Source organism: Protopterus annectens, chromosome 6.part1 (assembly GCF_019279795.1).
Source record: "Protopterus annectens isolate FY-2018-M chromosome 6.part1, PAN1.0, whole genome shotgun sequence".
In the NCBI taxonomy this organism is placed as follows: Eukaryota; Metazoa; Chordata; order Ceratodontiformes; family Protopteridae; genus Protopterus; species Protopterus annectens.
The window spans coordinates 193,417,436-193,430,253 of NC_056738.1; the positions used below are offsets into that span (position 1 = coordinate 193,417,436).

A 12,818-nucleotide genomic window follows, 5' to 3' on the forward strand; every position below is an offset into this window, starting at 1 on the left:
CAGAAACCTGGTTCAAGGCTCCTGAGAGCACCCCAGCGCTATCAGGTTTTACCTCATATCATGCGTTCCGGCCCCAAAATCCGGACAATACCAAGAAAGGAGGGGGTATCCATATTCATCAAGGACACCCACACCTCAAGACTGGTGGCAACGACGATGCATCGGAGACCATCCAGGTGCAATTAACCATAGGCAAGACTGCTCTGCAAATTGTAGCATGTTACAGGCCACCCTCACAAACTCAGGAACCTCACATGGCCTTCCTGAAAACACTAGAGGGGATAAATGTATCACCAAACACCATCATACTAGGTGACTTCAATTACCCTAATATAGACTGGGAACACTACTCAAGCCCAAACACCCTAGCCCAAAAGTTCCTGGAATTCATAAACTCAAATGCCATGGAACAACTAGTCACCATCCCCACAAGAGGAGATAACATACTTGATCTCATCATCACGAACATGGGAGCACAATGTTCAACACCGGAAGTATACCCCTCACTGGTGAGATCAGATCACAAACTAATCTCGCTGGAGGTCCTCATCCCACCCCCACCTGAAATAAAAAAGACCACAGTAAAGAACTTCTCAAAAGCCGACTTCACACTTCTAAAGACTAGTGTGGTCTCCTTTAAGGCCCCCAAGCCGGCGGAAAACAGTACTCAAGCCACTGAATCACTTACAAACACCTTCTACCAGCACCTGCAGGACTGCATGGATAAGGCAATCCCAAACAAAACAAAGACTCTTAGTACCAAAGGCAAGCGTCCAGTCTGGTGGACCTCAGCCATAAACAAACTCTACAATAAAAGGAGGAAGCTACTACAAGATAGAGCAAAATCCTTAAAAGGTAAGACACCCTTGATCACTATAAGTAAAAAACTAAGAGCTCTCATAAAATCATCCAAAGCAAATTTCGAGAGAAAAATAGCTAAAGACTCAAAAGACAATCACAAGGCCTTCTTTAGCTATGTTAGAAACCTAGGAGGAAACTCCCAGATTTGCTCAGAACTAGTTCAAAATGATGTGAAGATTACTGATCCTACAGACATTGCCAACATACTGGCTGACAGGTTCAGTGCAAACTCCCAAAAAGGAGAGATATCTATACCAAACGATTGCAGCCCCCCAAACATCTCCAGCGCCCAAGTAAGAACTGCTCTCTCCAAAGCAAAAAACACAGCATCCATGGGACCTGATGGTGTCCCCGGCTGTGTGCTCCACGAACTCAATGAGGAATTAAACCCACAGCTAGGACAGCTGTTTAATCAAAGTCTTACCTCTGGATACGCACCCAGGAGTGGCGCACTGCAACTGTAGTCCCACTTCACAAAGGCGGTGCCTCCACCGACCCTGGAAATTACCGCCCATTAGCTTGACAAGCCTTATCTGCAAAGCCATGGAGAGGATCATAATGGACCTCATAAATAAAGACATAGGGAATTTGCAGACTTTGGATCCAACCCAGTTTGGCTTTGTCAAAGGCAGATCATGCCTTTTAAACTTGGTTGACTTCTTCAAACAGTCACCAAAGCCATTGATGAGGGAAAGGCAGTCCATACAGCCTACCTCGATCTGGCTAAGGCCTTCGATACAATACCCCAGTCGGGTATCATTGAAAAACTCATCAGCTTAAATGTTAACCCATACATCACAAGATGGGTTGCAAACTGGCTGAGTGACAGAACCCACAGGGTCAGAGTTGCTGGCGCCATGTCAGACTCAAAGCCTGTCACAAGTGGTGTCCCACAGGGCTCAGTCCTGGGCCCACTCTTGTTTGGCATCTACTTTTCCGAAGTACAAGCAAACACAGGAGGGTTATGGCTGACAAAGTTTGCAGATAACTGCAAACTGGGCGCCATAGTAGAAAACACATCTGACACAGATATCCTTCAGAAGGGTCTCACAGAAATGGATAACTGGTGCCAGAGCCACGGCCTGAAGTTAAATGCCAAAAATGCATAGTCATACCCTTTGGGAAAAACAAGGTTACCCCTAGCTACCAAATAGGTGGCAATCCACTGAGCACAGAAGAAGTTATCAGGGACCTGGGGACCCAGGTTGATAGTAGTCTGTCATTCGACACCCATGTAGCTAAAGTAGTTAGAAAGACCTTCTACATTGCCCACCTTATCATGAAGGGATTCTCATCTAGATCAAGGGAGGTCATAGTCTCCCTTTACTCATCACTCATCAGACCAATGATTGAGTACAATGCCCCATTCGGGATGTATGTGACCCGACACTTGCAGCAGCTGGAGAGGCCACAAAAGTTCCTCACCAAAAGGATAAAGGGACTCAAAAATCTGTCCTATGCTGCCCGACTGAAAGAACTCCAGCTCTATTCAGTCGCCACCGCTTGCTCAGAGGTGACCTTTGCCTAACATACCAGGCCATGTCTAACCCAGATTTGATGAATATGCTTCACCTCACAAAATCTAGATCCATCAGAGCCACAAGGGCGGGAGACTGAAACCTCGACACGGGTATTAAAAGGACGTGCTGGAGGATAGATTCATCACCCAAAGACTCCCTATGCTGTGGAACAAAATCCCGGTACATGTGAGGCAGAGCACCTCGCTGGCCTTGTTCAAGAGAAATCTTGACCAATGGATGGGAGATCGCAGATATACCCCAGGGATTACCTCAGTGTCACTGCTCGACAGAGGCACAGCAAAATAATGGGTATAGTTCCCCATACTAAAGGGGTGGCGTAAGCCACAAAACGATGGGCTAGGCTTGTAAATGCCCTCGGGCAGATAGCCTAGTATGAACCTATGAACCTATGAACCTATAATCCTAACCTTTATCATAACCCCAAATCACTACCTGATTCCTTAAGTGACCACTGTCTACCTGCATCCAAAGATTTACCCTACAACATTGTAAATCACATAAATACAAAGACCATTGCATACTCTCAAACTTCAAATCTGAAGTATTCAACAACATGCTCTCCTCCATAAACTGGTCTTTCCTGCTCCACCTACCCTTTAATGAAGCCCTGCACAAATTCAGCACTATATTCCTCAAAACTCTTAACTCCCTTCCTCCCCCTAGGAAAGTTAGAATAAAATCCTACTCTGCACCATGGCTATGAAAATCCACTTGCTCTCTAATGCTGGAAAGAGACAAGGCTTGGAAAAGCTGGTTAAAATTCAAAACCCAGACTCTCCTCCAAAACTACAAACATCTATCTAACCTCACTAAAAAGCAATAAATAAAAAGCACAGTGAGGCACCAATGCAGACAACAAAAGGTCACAAATGGTAAAATCCACAGCTTTATTAAAACGCTTAACTTTCTCACCATTTATTTTTTTATTTATTTTATTTTACATTTGTTGACCGGGCCAGTCTAACTGGATATATGTCCATTTTCAGTAGAGGCCCAGGGAGATAAGCTCAGAGGAAGTAAAAATATAATCACATTATACAAAGATTAATTTGTATGTTAAACATTGCAAAAAAAACCACAGGGAATAATCACAGTGGTCGTTTGTTCATAGCATAGTGCTAAATATTCAAATACACTTAATACAATACAAATGTAGTTGCAATACAACATATAAAAACATAGCTGCTGAGTTAGATAATATATTAGTAAACAGGGTGACATAAAGAAGGAAAATAAAAAGTAGGAGCTGTAATAATCAGTATAAGAGTTAATAACTAGTCTACTTAAAGAAAATAAGAGGATGTAAGTAAAAAAAAAATCTAGAAAGGTCTCGGTCAGTTGTTAAGAAAAGGGACAAGAATATTGAGAAGAAGAGAGCAGGTAGAGCCAAGTAAGAAAGGTGGTAGATCAGTCAGGTTTGGTACAGGGGCACAACCAGTGTGTTCTGAGAAAACATTTCAGTTCGTTTTTAAAGAGTGATACAGAGGGAAATGAGGAAAGTTTGCTAGGAAGAAGGTCCCAGGATTTTCCAACAGCATTAGAGAAAAGAGAGTCTCCAGCCCTGTTGTTTGACTTACAAATATTTACCAGAAGTCTATATGATGAACGTGAGGTCTTTAGATTGTTGTACGGGATAATGAGGGTAGATAGTATAGGGGTATTGGTAGGATGGTAAAGGGTTTTGTGGGCAATGGTAAGTTGGTGGAATTTAAGCTGATTTTGTAATTCAAGCCATCCTAGTTGCTTTAGGTTAATACAGTGGTGGGTTCTGAAAGGGTTTCCTGTGGCAAATCTGGCTATGCTATTGTAGGCATTTTCCATTTTATTAAGGTTGTTTTTAGAGATATTAGTATATATGGGTGAGGCATAGAGGAGAGTAGAAATTAGGTGAGTGTGAGCAATAGTTATTCTTGCTGCAGGAGAGAGAAAGGGTTTGATCCTGTAGAGAGAGCCCAGTTTTCTATTAACTGATTTTAAGGTATTATGAATATGGGTGTCAAAGTTAAGGTTGTAATCTAAGGTAATACCAAGCAATTGGAGGTAGTAGTTTCTTTTGTCAGACAGTACTGCTTTTTTAATTTAATTTCTTAGTTGCCTGAAGTTTTGTTGATCTACTGGGATTTTAGTTGATCGTGATTTGTTCCAGTATTTATTTTGAGTTTGATTTTTTGCCTGGTTTCTTTTGAAAGCCATGGGGCAGATTTAGTTCACATTCTTATAGAGAATCATCTTCCAACCCACCAGTCATACTCAAAACAACTCTCACTTTAACATCACAGCAAAAGACAACACCACTATATACCCAACTGAACACACCAAATTGCTAGGAGTGGAAATAGACAATAAACTAAAATTTGACATTCACATATCCATGACCATAAAAAAGTCCACAAAAAACTAGGAGTGTTGTACAGAAATAAGCAATTTCTCACCAAAGCAGTAAAGATTTCAATAGCAAATTCCCACCTTATCTCCACCCTACTTTATTCCTCTCCAATATATACCAACCTAAGGCAATGCGATCTAAACAAGCTAGAAACCTGCTACAACAAAATCGCCAAATTCGCCACAGGGGCATCCTACCGTAGTCACCACTATCTCTCACTTGCTGAACTGGGCTGGCTTAAACTCCCTCACCTCCTTCAGTGGTATCACCTCTCACTCACCCACAAACTAGTAAACAATCCACTAAATGTCCCATCCGTCCGGAATCTACTCCAACCCTATCGCACCACCAGACCACTAAGATCCAGCAAGAAAAATCAGTTGCAGATCACTAAAGCCAATAACTCTGCTGGTGAAGCACTATTCTCTTGCTCCATAGCCAGATTACGGATCTCACTCCCACCCACAATTACCTCCGTACCATCATGCACCCACTTCAAAACTTTACTAAAAGCACACCTAAAAACATGCTGGCTATGCCCTTGCAACTCCCACTCTAATATCATCCACCCCATCCAACCACTACCTTTCTTTCTGCTCCACTAACTACCTTGATTATAGCAAGCTCAGATGCTCACAAGCCTAGTACTTATTATACAGCAGGAACTTCTCATTGTAACATTTGTTAATGTCTGTTATGTACTTCACAGATAAAGATTCTAGCTGTCTACTAATGTACTATGTTCTTCATCTGTAAATATATTGTAAGTAATTGCTATGTTAAATTGTTAATCTCTATGTAATCCAGTGTAACTACTGTCTGTTTATTTTAACTGTGGAGCTTTTCTCCCCAGGCCTCCACTGAAAATGGACCTATGTCCAGTCGGACACTCCCGGTCAACAAATTTAAATAAATAAATAAATAAATAATAGAGCGCATTGGGGCATGGTGGTTTAGAATGGCTAAGAAGTTAGAGTTAAAGTAATTGACAGCTTCCTCCAGTGGGAGGTATTTTAAAGCAGACCAGTTGCATGCTCTTAGTTCCCTTTGGAAGAGATCGGGGTTGAAGTTTTTCTTGGTTCAAATTGTTCTAGATATGGTTGGGTTAGGTAGATTGGTTTTATGCCTGATGATGTAGGTTTGTGAGTGGTCACTTACATCATCAGGGAGGGTACCAGATTCATATGTCTGGAGATGACTATTTATGAGAATCCAATCTAAGGTACTTTCTTTCTTATTAGACTTGTTTATCCTGGTAGGGGAGGTAATGGTTTGTGAAAAAACAAATAGGTTTATATGGCTTGTAGGGTGACAACTGCTCAAACACTTCCAATCAATGTTAAAATCACCTAGGATTCTTAAGGCAAATTTTGAGATAGCCAACAGAGGATATTCTCTATTGTGGCAATGTTATTACAAGGAGGAAGATAGGTAGAGATAATATAAATGGATTTGAATTTGTTAAGTTGAAGCTTGGTAATAAGAATTTCAGCATTGGAGACTTGAGGTGGTATATAGTTGAAGGTAGTAATCTGTAGGCCAGATTTAAAAAGGATAGCTACACTGCCACCCTTTTTGGTTGTACGGTCAAGTCGCAAAATATTATAACCGGGTGGGATGACTTCATCATCTTTAGTTGAAGGTTTTAACCAAGTTTCTGTTAAACAAGAATGTCAAAGGAGTAGCCTTCTAGGAGAGCATGGAGTTGTGCAACTTTGTTATTAAGGCTACGTATGTTGAGGTGAGCTAATAACAGTGAGTTAAGTGGTTTAGTAAAGGAATGGATAGGATGGGTGTTGGGGTTGTGGAGTTGAGTGGTAGTAGCAGTTATAGGGCCTGGGTTTGGATAAATGTCACCATCTTTCAAAAAGAGGCGTAGTGCTTGAAGTCTAATATTTGGGAACTTATACAGAGTTAGAGACTTTCTGGGCTTGGGAGAGTCATATCTAATGTGTTTAATCCTATGGAATTTTGCTGGTAGACAGCTAGGTGTGGATGTTATGTTAACATGGCTAGTGAGAATAGGTAGAGAAAGAGAGGTAGATAGTGTGTTGGGGTGGAGAATGTGTGGATATATTGGGTGTTCATAGGAGGTTAGCAGGTAAGTTAAAGTTAGGGGTGGTAGAAGTGTAAGTATGAGTACCCTCTGTAAGAGGGTTGAGGAGGGTAGCATATGCATCTGGCAGGGTAAGTTGTTAGCATACCTCCAAACCTATAACTAGAACCTAAGTGTGGAATGAAATAGGTGTAGGGTGCGGTAGGATAAATTGGAAGTGGTAATTGAAAGTAGGGAAATTGGTGTTAATTAACAATGGGAGGGGCTATGATTAGTGTAAGAGGGAAAGGGTGTGGTTAGATGGTATAAGAGTAGGACGCCTGGGGGTGGACAGGAATTGGGGGTAGGGTAGGGGAGCAGAGTGAGCCCGCAGGGCAAACGGAGCGGGTAGAGACAAGTGAAGGAGAATCTAGAGAATAAACTATCAGCAATGCTGATAGCTGAAGGTAAGTAGGTGAGTCAGGAATGGGAAAGATCAGAGGTATATCAGGAGTCTATGAGATTAAAAAAAGAACAGGTGAGAGTATACAGTTGCATTAAAGGGTGAGTGAGAAAATAGGAGCAGGTCTAAGTCCTAAGGGGTATTAGTGTAATTACAGAGGAAAATACAGGAGGATAAAGCAGGAGATAAGGGTTGGGATGAGGGTGCCACCTAGTGGTCAGATCTAGTACAGCAGGTAAGTATGTAGCGAGCTAGCTGGTTTAGAACCAGGGGTTAATATGAAGTAGATGAGGTTAGTTGGATACAGGGTAGACAGGAGGGGAGAGTAAAGGCTGCTGGCTGTTCAGGCTCGTAGCTTACTTTATAACCCCTGAAGCAAGTAGTAGACAGTAGTCAGTTTTATAATCGGGACTTAGTCAACCACATAATTTCTTGCTTCCTTGAGAGAGGGTGCAGGGCAAAAACAGGCTGTTTAGATGAGACCGCAGAATTGGATAGGGTCCTTTGTCACCAGGTAGGTAGACTCTTAGAGACTATATCAGGAACAACAAAGTAGAAAGCAGGGTACTTTGGGGAGAAAGAGAAGATAAATGTAGAGGAGAGAAAAGGGTTAGCACATATCAAGCAGTAATGGCAATTAACAAATAATTAGCTTGCATAAAGACACAATTAATAAAATAGCTTCTATACATACCCTTATTTCTGAGAGAGGCTATAGAAATAGAACTCAATTGTAAGGCAGTAGTACTGTAATAGTTGTAAAGTAGCAAAGGCACTGTTAATAGGCTGAGTAGGACAGCTAACCATATGTTGACTCTAAGTTATAGTACATACATAGAATGCAGTAGAGTAGATGGAGTGTAATGTAGCAAAACAATGCAAAGTTTAAAACAGGAGTCTAGACTGTAACCTCAGGTTTGAGTTAGGGCAAACTAGAAGGCAGGGTCAGACCCACCATAAAACAATGGACCAGAAAGTAAAAATAACATACTTATTCTAACATACAGTATACGTACAACCATGGACCAAAAGGGAAACAATACCTTCTTCTTACCTACAATACACACTTGTCAACAGTAGCACAATGATTAAGGCTTTGTATTTAATCAAAAAAGAATACACTCACTAGGTCTATATGTTATGCATAACGGCAAAGAGATACCATAATGTTATTCAGGATAGCACTCACTAGATACTACTGTCTACCTCAGCATTGCCATTTGTCTGGTCAAAAGATCTATCAGTTAAAGTAGGGAGCAGAGTATATTGCCTATGTAGTTAATTGGCAAGAGCTGCTCTGGAAGGTTTTAACAAAGATTACTTAACCCTTCAAATTGCACTCTTATTAAATAAAACCTAAAGATATTGGCAATAGCTACTCTGGAAGGCTTTAACACTGATTATTTATCCCTATAAATTGCTGAGTTATTAAATAAATCCTAAAGCCGATTTGTACATCCATTCACTAAGGCAGTCTAAGGCCAGCCTTTAAATGCTTTAAGCTAGTATCATTATAGCATAAAGAGCCAAGTAATTAGCTTAGTTTGAAAGCCAAGAAGCTAAAAAGCACTCGGTTCATTAATTTTCAAATGGTGGACAGTTAGAGGGGAAATAATACCTTTAACATGCTTAGACTGACTCTATGTGGGTGGCACACTCAAAAAGCATCATTCCCAGCTTAATACGGACAACTACTAACATAAGAACGCTGAGACTAGCTCCACGTGGGTGGCGCAGCTATATATAGCCGTTCCAGGCAGAGAATGGACTTTTAACAATTTTCAGTGCTCTCAGATCTGTTTCACGAGGGTGTTGCTAATTAAAATAACCGTTTCAGGCTAGAACAGACTAATTGGATATGTAATACACTGAAAAGTAGCTCCACGTGGGTGGAATAGTGCTACTTAACAGTTTCAAGCATAACAGAAAAAATAAAGTATTAATAGCGGCCATGTTTCTGAAAAAGTCTCAAGTTTTAATGAGACGAAAAACGTGGTGAGAGAGCTAAGTGTTTTAATAAAGCTGTGGATTTTACCATTTATGACCTTCTGTCATCTGCTTTGGTGCCTCACTGTGCTTTTTATTTACTGTTTGCTCGGCACTTCTGCGCTGTTGACACTTATTTTGGATCATTTTTGAGAGCTCACTAAAAAGCAGGTAATCACTGACAAGAAAAATTTCTATCATAAACCCCTGTCAAGCCAGTACAAAAATATCCCCAAATTTTGGAACAGTATAAATAAAATTCACTACCCTGGAAGCCCTAGTTCCCCTTACCCCTTGTCCTAACAACACTCTCTTGGAAACTGCCCCCATTCTTAACTCCTACTTCACTGAATCCATCACTAAATTAATCCACAGTAGCAGCACCAGTAACCTCCCCCATCCCCTCTTCAACTCAAACAACTACCTTCTCACTCAAACCCATCCCTGCTAACTGCATAAAATCTCTTCTCAACAAAGTTAAAGCCATGCTGTCCCTCAGTTGACTTCCTACCACCCCTTCCTACAAATTGCTGCTACCTCTTTAGCTTATGCTGTTTCCATCCTTATTACCTGATCTGTCCAAGAATATTTTGTTCCCTCTATCTGAAAACTATTTTATACTATTCCCATTCACAAGAGAGGGCACTACACTGACCTCTCTAATTTCCACCCCATAGCTATTCTACCCCCTCAAAGTTACTAGAAAAATGTATCCATAAGCAACTACTAAGGACTACCTCCTGTAGAAAAATCTACTCACATCCAGCCAACATGTCTTCTGCCCCAACCACAGCATTACCACTGCAATATCTGCCGTCACTCAAACTATCATACAAGCCAGAGAACACAACATATATCTCAGCTGTCTGGATTTTCACAGAATTTCCAGATTTTTGGCTCATATTTTTGTTCTGTTCTTCATAAAATTTGTGTTTTTTTAGCAAATCACTGGGATGATCTGAGGATTTAAGTCTCTAAATAACATACATTTGAGTTTCAGACTTCAAATCCTTCATAAAATATATGTTATAACAAACCCTGTTACTCTAGCAACTTTCTAAGTTTATAAGAGCAATATTTAAAATATATCCCTAGTTCTGGGCCTTGGCCTTTGTTCCCCCCCATTTTGTCAGGCTTTGTACAGATTTCTTGCACTAAGAGGTTGAGAAGTATGGACAACAACAAACTTGTCTCCTGTGTATTCCTAGACCTCCCCAAAGCCTTTGATACTTTCTCTCACTCCCTGCTCCTTACCAAACTGGCTGACCTTAATATCTCTAACCCTACCCTGACATGGTTTTCTAGCTATCTCTCCAACAGGCAGCAATCTGTCAAATGGCTGTCTTCCTTCTCCATTTTTCTTCCCATCTACACTGGCATACCCGGAGGATCCATCCTTGGACCACTCCTATTCAACATTTTCACCAACTGTCTTCATGCTTCCTGGTTCAACTCCACTGTCATACACTATGCTGATAACTCCACTATCATCTCTACCTCTGACAATATCTATGACCTCCCACTCTCTTACCCAAAGCTCCTTTTACACTGTCAAAAAGTGGCTTACTAACAATCAACTTATACTCAATCCCCCTCAAAAAGCAAACCTCCTATTTCTGCCTAGATCCCTTTTTCATCATAAAACATCATTTACTATCACATCACTTAACAGCACTGTCATAAACATTGAAACACACACTAAGCTATTGGTTGCAGTCACAGACGACCAACTTAAATTTGATCTACATGTACTAAACTGTATAAAGAGGACACATCAAAAACTTGGACCATTTTACGGAAATAAAAAATACCTCACAAATGATGCAAGACTTTCTCTTGCCTATGCTTATCTTCTTCCCGCCATCCTCTATGTCTCCCCACTCTTGACCAACCTACAATCCTCTCTTAAGGCCAAACTTGAAATAACCTATAACAATGTTGCCAAGTTCATCTCTAACCAACCTTACAACTCTCACCAATGCCTTTCTGTACTAACACTATATTGGCTAGAACTTCCCCATCTACTCCTACTTCCTCAACTGTCATTGATTCACTCCATTCTTAACAAACCTCCTTCTGCCCAGCCATCTCTTCCCTTATATCCCTTTACACCCCCTCCTGCTCTCTTTGGAGCTCTGATCAGTTCCTCTTATCAATCCATAAGCCAAAAAGAACAATAGGGCAACACTTATATAGCTACTCAGTTGCCCTAGCCTGGAGCAAACTTCAACTAAACATTAGCAATCTGCCCCATACCCAAAGCTTCAAAAAAGTACTAAAAGAAATCCTACAAAACTCCTGGATCAGTTCATGCTAAAAGCCCAGCTTAACATCTTCCATCCGCTAACTGTTTCTGTCTACTAACTACTTCTTCCTACTCTCCTCATCTTAAGTCCTCTAATTAACACTCTGCTCCCCTGATTACTGACTCACACTTCTCTACAACTCATTTCTCTACAATATCTCTATCTAGTAACCCCCTTTTACTACCTTTATTTTCTTCTCCACTTACTGGGATCCACCTCACATCAAACTACATAGCTCTAATGACTTCTGTTGTGTATTTAATGAACATTTTAATGTGCATTCTATCTATTTAAAAATCTCCCGTGATTGCTGCCATACTCTGTTTGCCACTGTTTTTGTAACTGCTTTTGTATTTGTTTCTGTATGGGGCTTTTCCCTCTGGGCCTCCACTGAAAATGGGCTACCACTTGGTCAGACATACACAGTTAACAAATGTCAAAATAAATAAATAATACAGAATGTACAAGCAAATGCTGTAAACTTTCTTTTGGCTGGTTGTTTTTAATGCATTACATCTAATGTCGTCCTATGAAGCCATATGCATCAGTGGTATAACCTGTGAAAGAATCAGTACATTCATAGTACTAGATTAAGTAGCAAGTAATATAATAAAACAGTGCTTATTTTAGAAACAAACTGACATTACCAGCTGCCATCCAGACAGCATAGCGAATCCAAGTATCTGTACTTAGTTGCATCATGAGGTAGATGTTAACAAATACACTCAGCACTGGCAAGAAAGGAACACATGGAACCTGCAATGAAACAAACACACAAGATATAAAGAACATACATCTTTTACTGCACAGTAAACAGAAAGGATTTAGATCATAGTTTAAAATGTTAAATCCTGTGGCAATCTTGCTAAGAATCTATGCATCCAGTTTATTGAGTAATGGAGATAAGGTAAACTTGCAGTTCCTCACGCACAACCAAACAAATAATAACTGCAGTGGTCAAACAATACTACTGGAAGTTGTCATGACAGTGCAGTTATGCCATCAGTGGTGTCTGAGAATTAAATCTTCCCGTTTTCTAAAATGTAACAGATTTGTGAACTGCACTTAAGCCTGATATACTCTGCAGCAGGTAAATGAAAATATATGAAGCCTGATATACTCTGCAACAGGTAAATGAAAATATATGATTTACCTGTAATATGTGTGTTTTTCATTGACGTGAAAAGATATGTGATTTTGTGGCTTCTGCACAATGTATAAAAAAGTATATGGCATTGTA

The 12,818-nt window shown here is 40.5% G+C and overlaps 1 protein-coding gene across 3 annotated transcripts in view; it reads right to left on the reverse strand.

The window, feature by feature from the left end:
• Positions 1–12,818, reverse strand: part of LOC122805468 (cationic amino acid transporter 2-like) — a 509,319-nt gene that overhangs the window by 68,217 nt on the left and 428,284 nt on the right. For all 3 annotated transcript variants that reach the window (XM_044075647.1, XM_044075646.1, XM_044075648.1), the window contains one exon: positions 12,226–12,334. In XM_044075647.1, coding sequence (XP_043931582.1) covers positions 12,226–12,334 — 109 coding nt within the window. The remainder of the gene's footprint in view (positions 1–12,225; positions 12,335–12,818) is intronic.